The following is an 8,662-nucleotide window of genomic DNA, read 5'->3' as shown; positions in this document are numbered from 1 at the left end:
GAGCAACCTGATCTAGTGGAAGATGTCTCTGCCCATGGCAGAGGGGTTGGACGAGATGATCTTTGAAGATCCCTTCCAACCCAAACCATTCTGTGATTCTATGACTCTAAGTACTGAGAAAGGTAAGTTTTAAAAACAGAGGCAAGAGGGAGCCTGGAGTAAGTTTTGATGGGGAAGAGACTCTAAAGGCTTATTTCCAGCTCTCATAATTCGTAAACACATTGCATCATCCAAACTTTATCTTTTACCAGTGCACCTTACAAACATTTTCTCTGCAGTGTGTCAGTGGGTAATTAATTTACTTCACGATAAAAACATTTCAGAATTGAAACATGGGAAGAATGGTAGCTCATTTCTCATTTGGGATGCTGTTCTGGGTTATCTGCACATTCATGCAAATGCCACATTAATTTATAATAAAAGACAACGACTAAAAAAAATTACACTTTTTCAATTATCATCGAGAAATCAATTCTGGAATAGACCAAAACATGTGATAATTTCACAATTTTAAACATGAATAAATTCATTATTTATCCAGTAATATTTAAAACTGAGATAATTAAACCTGAACATCTGAATTCTGTATTTCTTTCAAAAGAAAAAAAAGTGTGTTCAACCATACTCTTAACTTCTAACCTAAAACTGATCCATAATGAATCAAATAATCATTTCCAAATATACATTATTGCATTATATGACATGAAGATCTGTGATCAAGGTTCATTACAATACATATTTCTATGTAGTGTTTTAAAAAGCAAAAAATTGGTAAATTGGATTTTACAATAAATTATTACATTTTCAAATTCATAGGCCAGAAAGTAGTAAGCATGGAAACAAAGGGTTAATAGCAACAAAGATTAGCAAACAGCAAGATATTGCAGCTATCACAAATCCCAGAGACTGAATATAATTGACAATACTACATTGTGTAATAAAAGCGTGAAAGATCCACCAACTCTTTGTAATCATATACACTGTTTTAGGTCTGTAAGTCAATCCATATAAAACACTAACAAAGTAATACGTTATTGCAATTGTTTTCTATAATAGAAAGTTACAATTTATTTTAAAAAATACAGCCAAAATAGAATTTACCAATTTAGCCAGGTTTCAAGACATTTACAGTGATTTTTTTTATAACAGCAGGACAACTACAGTGACATTGTAACGCTTACACTGAAACTGATGTACTAGCAAACCGCAAAGGCTGAACAAAATGAACAGACCAGTTTCAAAATGAACAGACTGTCTTTCACTGACACTGAAGATCACACAAAGAGAATAAATGTATGGACAGGTAAGTTTGTAACTGCAGAAGGTATTGCAATGAATGTACTTTCGAAAAAAGTTTAAAATATAACAATTATTTGCACCAGGAACTTTATCAGTATGAAACAAGCAACCTAAACCCACGTATATATGTACAACATATACTTCCATGAAAAATGTTTGAACTAGTAAGCTTATTATGTATAACGTTGCTCCCATCTTTAAATGACAGGATTCTAAAATGTATAAAATTGTTTTTCCTTTCATGTGATTAAAATGATTTTTCTTGCTCTTAACATTGAAAATTTTAAAGCTGTTGAAACTAAACTTGTCCTTCCATTGGCAAAGAGACTTCTTAGTTTTTGGCTAGTAAATGCCACAGTTTGGTTAAATCCTGATTGGGTATGAAAACTGTCAGACTGCTGAAGATCAAGAAGTTGAAAAATAAATTAAAGGTGAAAGGAAGAGGTCACAAAAATAATGAGATATTTTAACATCCATGGTGGAGTGAGCTTCAATATTCACATTTTTGTTAGCTGATTAACAATGTTACTGAATAGCATGGAAGAAACCGGTAATATTAGCCAGCCTTTCATTCAGTAGCACAGAACATTTATTCACAAGACTATAAATGACAATAAATCACACAGGTGGTAACGTGAGATCATGTCATCATAAGAAATAGCTGTTAGAAACACTAAGGGCTCGAGTTGAAGGTAACTTAATATGTTCCATTTAACTGAGCAGCAATTAGCTTAAAAAAACAAAACAAAACCAGAACTTCACTGTTTAGCCTTTCCATGAGCTGTTGCATTATTCTCAGATGACTGCAATGGTTGATATCCAGAAATAAGGAAAAACCATGTTTATCCCTGTATTAATTTACCTGTTTAAAAGTTCCCATTCCTGAGAAAACCCAGTTATGCCTCATTCCTTATCAAAAGCATGAATTTATAGTTTAAGAATGATTAATGAAATGATTTTTAAATGATTAATGAAAAATCTTGATGAGCAAAGTGAATCACACTGAAGCAACAACCTGTAGTGTGGGATCCAGCCTCTAGATCGTCATAAAGACAAGAGAGATTACTCGCCAGGCGGCATAGACCAGCTGCACCCTACCTTTAAATCAATACTGAACCTATGATGAAAATTTATTATTGCGAAAAAATGTAAGAAAACTTTGGGGGAAAAAAGGTTACTTACCAGTAGCCAGAGCTCTTTGCAATGTGTTGTGTGTATGCACATTTGCTCTATAGAGGTCCAAACATCAGAGGTATCCAAGACCATAAAATGGGGGTTCTTTGTCCCTCACAATACTGTGGGTGTGTGCTCACCTCTCCCCCTTTTCCTTGACTTGACGGCAAGCACAGAATTATAATATTCTGTCAGCCACACATAGCAAGGGAGAAGGGTATATGGTTATCACATATATGGACAACACATAAGTAGCTAGAATCTCTTTGAGATAAGCAACTTTTCTTTACGTCCATATCCATGGCGTACGGACGGCCACACCACAGATAAGGACATGTCCCAGTATTCCCAGAAAAAGGTGGCTGGCAGAGACTTCCTGGTTCTTTGATTGAAGATCTCGTGAACTGGTTGCCCAGTTTGCAAAGGTATCAAACAGATATTATTGAGCAGAGCCTCAAATGCAGTCTGAGGAATATTAGAGTATATCCCTATTACTGATGGTGACTCAACCATACTGTTCAAGAGAGCTAATACAGTCCGTTACCTAGTTTGGAGATGGTCATCCTGTTTGATTTCTCAGCTGGTCAAAAGAACTAGATTAAAGATATTCTGAAAATCTCTGTCCCATGCAAACAAGACAACGATATCCTCTTGCTACCCAACATGTGAAGGGAAACCTCAGACCTGAAAATACCGGATTTAAAAAGAAAAACATGGATGGGTGAATTTCCTGATTTGGTGATCTGGCAGAAATCCCAGATGAAGTCCAGGGGATTTGCCAGGAAAATAACAGTAAAAGGTGTGGGAGGGGAAAAAGTCAACCATCGGGATTTGGATCTTCTGCTTGCCCAGCAGAGGTGATGGGCACCAAAAAGAACAAGGACATGGTTCAAACATCTGAATTTAAACAACCTGATATGAAACATGACCAAAGTTCTTGTGCTTTTGAGTTAACACATCCTAAAAAAGTAGTCTTGACCCAGCAGTCAGTGGTAATGGCAGTCCACACGTTACTGAAGTAGGCTAACTCGTGTTCACACAGACTGGGGCACAAAGAGGAAGCAAGAACAGAAATCCAGAGAAAATAAGGTTATGATGCCATCTCCTCCAAAACAGTGCTGCGACAAAAAAGCAAAAAAAAAAAAAAGCAAAAAAGAAGCATACCGGCTATGGAAAGGCGGCTAAATAGCCAGCAAGGACCACAAGAACCTTGCTAGGGCATGCAGAGATGCAGTCAGGAAGGCTAAGGCTCAGCTAGAACTGAAATTGGCCAAAGATGTCAAGAACAACAAGAAAGGGTTCTTCAGATACGTAAGCAGAAGCACAGGGAAGACATAGACCCATTGCCTAACAGAGCAGGGAAACTACTCACTAATAATGCTGACAAGGCAGAGGTTCTCAGTATCTTCTTTGCCTCTGCCTTTACCAGCATAGCTGGACTGCAGAGCACAGGATCAAGTAGGTACAACATGTGTTGACCCACCAGCAGTGGAGGAAGGGCTGGTCTGCAGCCTCTTGCAAGGGCTCAACCCACATAAATCCATGGGCCCAGAGGAAATCCACCCTAGCATATTAAGAGAAGCGGCTGACATTGGTGCAAGGCCACTGGCTATATAATCTTTGAAAAGTCTTGGAGATCTCGATATAGGAAAGAATTTTTTTACGCTAAGAACAATCAATCACTGCAACAACCTCCCCAGGGATGTGGTGGAGTCCCCATCACTGGAGGTTTTCAAGATGCAATTGGACTGGGTGCTAGATAATCTCATCTAGGCTCTCTTTCCCAAGAAAGGTTGGACTGGATGATCTTTCAAGGTCCCTTCAAACCTGGGCTGTTCTACGATAAAGATGGATGAGCTGAGGGATTTAGTCGCTAAAGATTTAAGTCTGTAGAAACACTGGTATTTTCTCAGCTGTTTCTGAAGCTGGACAGTACCATGCGAGAGGCTGCATCAGCTGAATCTTTTGGCCAGCTGTAAACAAAGAACTGCGTATCACACCTGAGGCTCAAGCTATGGAGTAAAAGATTTCTGCAAGGATGTGAGAGAGATTTGCACAATGTACTGCATTTAGAAGGAAAACAAGCTTTTATTTCCATCTTACTATGGTCTGGGTTACATGAATCTGGAGAATGTTGGAGTAGAACTCTTCCAAGAGTATTGGAATGCTGGGAAACCACCTCCAAAATATTCAGGAGTAACGTGCTGTCAGCTTCCTTAAAAGGTTTAACACAGAGGACTGTAAATCTCCCATGCCCGTTAGGGCCAGAAGTGGGTTAGGGATAGCACAGGGCGAGAAAGCAGGGTCAGAATTTCTAAGGAGAGCTGAACTGAAGAATGATGTACCTCCCATCTGCAACTTGGTCCTTCAGATAGCAAGATGGGCCTCTAACCCCTGAGGAGAGAACAACCACAGCATATGGGCAGCAACTGTCTTTCATATTTCCACAATCCCTGCTGATGAGATGCACACCTCCTGAGACGCAGAGAAGTAGTCCTCATACTGCTCTCCAGGGAACACAAATGAAGAGCTTGAATCCTGCGCCCTTCGAAAGGTGGAATGTGGGAAAAGCTCAGCTGCCACGGCCAGCTCCAACACTGAAGGCTGTACTCCAGCAAGTCAGTAAGTGGCAAGGCAGAGCAGGGGGGATGGTTCCATCGCATCAGGGGTCCTCAGCACTGAGTGCTTTGGTCTGTGGTATTGGTTATGACCAATCCTGTAGTACAGCCTCAGATTACAGAGCTTGGCTGGAGGGAGATCCAAGCAGCTCAGTTAGTGCAATTGAAAAGAACACAGAAATTCAGTGTCAGAGGCAGTTCTCTGATTTTTGGCTGGTTGAGATCCTCAGGTGCTGAGAAAAACTACAGAACTCACCCAAGCCTCATCTAGTAGTCTCTTGGTGTTAGGGTGGTCTTAGAGCTGCTAGTACAGAGTGGGCAAAGGCCCCCATTTAAGCTGATCTTTTGGCTAAGCAGTTTCTGGTGCAACCATGTGTTTCTTGATTGGGTGAAGCTCTTCCTCACCCAATGTTGCCAGAGAAAGTGAAGCTTCATGATAAATAGAACTCGGCCTTGATCCAAGATTTAGATAATCCTAAATGCTAGTGTCAGAGGTAGACCACCACTTTTACTAGGATACTTCTTTCATTTTAAGCAACAGGTATCAAATGTGCTAGGGATGTATAACTTCCTGTTGCAAAAGGAAGCAAGAAGCAGCCATGTCAGTGTTACTTGTCAGTGAGGCACATGCCTCAAGATAGAAAAACATTTAAACCCATCCTTAGATGGAGCTATGGAGTATGATTCAGGAAAAATATATGAAGTATCTAGACCCATTTCTAATAAGGAAAGGAAAAGCAGCAGAGATCATGCTCCCATAGGGAGGGGCACTGGATTTGACAAACTCAAATTTAAAAAATAATCATATAAGACTGGTTGGAAAAGAGAACTACCTAGCCAAAGGCTAACAATAATAAAAAAATAAGGACATGAACACAAGTTAAGAGGCATCTAGAATGCCTCCACTGTTGTGCACTGAGTATAAAAGAGGGAGGGGTAGTGTGAAAAAGCTTTAACTTCTGAGACCAGAAATAACAGGACGATGCTGTCTTTGAATACCTGCAGTATACAGTTCTCTGTTAGTTTTTCATAGTATAAAACAGCTGATGTCTACCAAGACGTAATACTACTGCACAGTAGTATTACAGTCAGTACTGACCCTTTGCTGCTTCACTTTTGATCAATTGCATCAACATATCATCAGAATATTTTAAAATGTGAACTTCCTCTATTTTCCCTGCACTTCTAAAGGCGTCCAGTGTTTCATTCAACAAGAAACAAATCTCCCTTCAAAACAACAGGAAAAACTAAGTTTGGTTATAATGGTCTTGTTTCCATGGAAACACTGGCCTTTTCAGGATGTTTGATCATGTATTTTCCTTTTGATCAGTGAGAAAGAACTAGTAGCAAAACACTGAAAACACAACTCAGAGAGGAAAGTTAATTTATTTGTCTAAAACATCAAACTAAGTTGAGATACCTTAGTTCAGTCAAAGCTTCTTCAGTTTCTTCACAAGCCTGGACTTCATAAACAAATATTCCAAGTTCATCTATCTACAAAAATAGGATGGACAATTCTTGACTTTCTTCAGATATCAAGTTAATTTACAAGTCCTTGAAGATCAGATGAAAAATAGGAAGCGATCCTATATTCCTTAATACACTCCACCACATTTCCCAAGTGTACTGGAAAGGAGGAATATTAGCCTTCTTTGGAAAGGTGCATGGGAAGGCTTATTGCCATCTCTTGGAGACAGGGTATGCATTTACATCACCATGACTGCCATGGTATAGAATCCTTGACTGCTACTTTTATACGGCATGACCAATTATCTGAGAGTTGTAGTCCGCTGTCTCCATGCGCAGAATATACGGGATGATGCTATCAATCTGAACATTTCCAATTAGTCCTGCAAAGAATAGCTCTTCAGTGATGGCAGCACTCATCAGCCTAAGAGCAGGCAATCGGAGAAGAAGTCTAGACAGTCTGAAAAGTAAGTTTGGTAAAAAGTGTTACTTGTGGTCACAGATTTTGGTGTTACTCACAATCATATTATCAGTAAGATAACAAAGGACAATACTAGTCAAAATTCACTATATCTAGTTCATGAAAGGCTTAAATATTTAAATCAGTAGAGTATTAAATTTATGTTCAGTCATGTCTTCAACAGTACAAAAAATGTGAATATGCCTGTCAATTACATGGACCGTATAATGTTTGGACTTAGACTAAATGAGGAAATATTCCAAGTGGGTGCAATTCAAAATGAAAACATCAAAAATATTTATTTCCAATATTTCATTTTGGAAATTAATAATGAATGAGTAGATAAATAATGCTCATAATATGTATGAGTACATGCATAATATTTAAAGTGCTCTAAAGGTAATTTCTTACCTTTAAGGAGGTAAGAAGAAAATGTACATATTTATTACAAGAAATACTGTACAAATCAGTATCACCGATGCTCTGAAAACAGAATCAATCAAGCAAGCATATAAATTTACAGACCTGTAAGTATCATCCGGATATGCTTTTGTTACATAGTCTTGGAACTCCATGTAAGCCTTTTCTTGAAATTTCTCAATCTGTACCACATTTTCTAGACCTGGGTGATCTGAAAAAACCACTCTACATTGTTATACCCGTTCTATATAAGATGCACTAAAATCCATACAGATTATCTAATTGTAAGCATACTGAAATCATTATTTGGTAGCTGTAGCAACTTCACAGTTTTAGTGGAGGACACTGCTTTACCTCCTTATATTTCTTTTGCTCTATGTTTATGTTTTACTTAGTTTTTTATAAATACAACCAGACATTTTGAAGAGTTCAAATAAATGCAGTGCTTGAAATGTTTACATCAATCTTGATGATACAGCTCTGTCCTCTGTGTAGCAGTAGAACAGCACTGTTTCAATACACTGACATTTATTGGAATACTGTATGCACAAATAGCATTTGGATGGGAAGAGAAGGATAAAATTAAGATCAGAGGAAAAAGTAGAGTAAAAAACTATGAACCATTTGTTTTGTAGAAACAGTAGAAGATATGTAGAATCATTGAGTCATTAAGGTTGGAAAAGACCTCTAAGATCAACAAGTCCAACCGTCGACCCAACACCACCATGCCCACTAAACCATGTCCCTAAGCGCCTCATCTACCCGTCTTTTAAATACTTCCAGGGATGGTGACTCAACCACTTCCCTGGGCAGCCTGCTCCAATGTTTAACCACTCTTTCAGTAAAGAAATTTTTCCTCACATCCAATCTAAACCTCCCCTGGTGCAACTTGAGGCCATTTCCTCTCGTCCTATCACTAGTTACTTGGGAGAAGAGATCAACACCCACCTCGCTACAGCCTCCTTTCAGGTAGTTGTAGAGAGCGATAAGGTCTCCCCTCAGCCTCCTTTCCTCCAGGCTAAACAACCCCAGCTCCCGCAGCCGCTCCTCATAAGACTTGTTCTCCAGACCCCTCACCAGCCTCGTTGCCCTTCTCTGGACACGTTCCAGACCTCGATGTCCTTCTTGTAGTGAGGGGCCCAAAACTGAACACAGTATTCGAGGTGTGGCCTCACCAGTGCCGAGTACAGGGGCACTATCACTTCCCTGCTCCTGCTGGCCACAC

The 8,662-nt window shown here is 39.1% G+C and overlaps 1 protein-coding gene across 2 annotated transcripts in view; it reads right to left on the bottom strand.

Moving 5' to 3' along the window:
• Positions 1-6,458: 6,458 nt before the first annotated feature.
• NR2C1 (nuclear receptor subfamily 2, group C, member 1) overlaps positions 6,459-8,662 on the bottom strand; it is a 57,172-nt gene continuing 54,968 nt past the window's right edge. For both annotated transcript variants that reach the window (XM_009321314.1, XM_009321315.1), the window contains 2 exons: positions 7,543-7,648; positions 6,459-7,017 (listed from right to left, as the gene is read on the bottom strand). In XM_009321314.1, coding sequence (XP_009319589.1) covers positions 6,843-7,017; positions 7,543-7,648 — 281 coding nt within the window. In that variant the 3' untranslated portion in view covers positions 6,459-6,842. The remainder of the gene's footprint in view (positions 7,018-7,542; positions 7,649-8,662) is intronic.

Source organism: Pygoscelis adeliae, unplaced genomic scaffold (assembly GCF_000699105.1).
Source record: "Pygoscelis adeliae isolate BGI_AS28 unplaced genomic scaffold, ASM69910v1 Scaffold232, whole genome shotgun sequence".
In the NCBI taxonomy this organism is placed as follows: Eukaryota; Metazoa; Chordata; class Aves; order Sphenisciformes; family Spheniscidae; genus Pygoscelis; species Pygoscelis adeliae.
The sequence above is the reverse complement of the archived record's forward strand: the minus strand, read 5'-3'. Positions and strand labels throughout refer to the sequence as shown.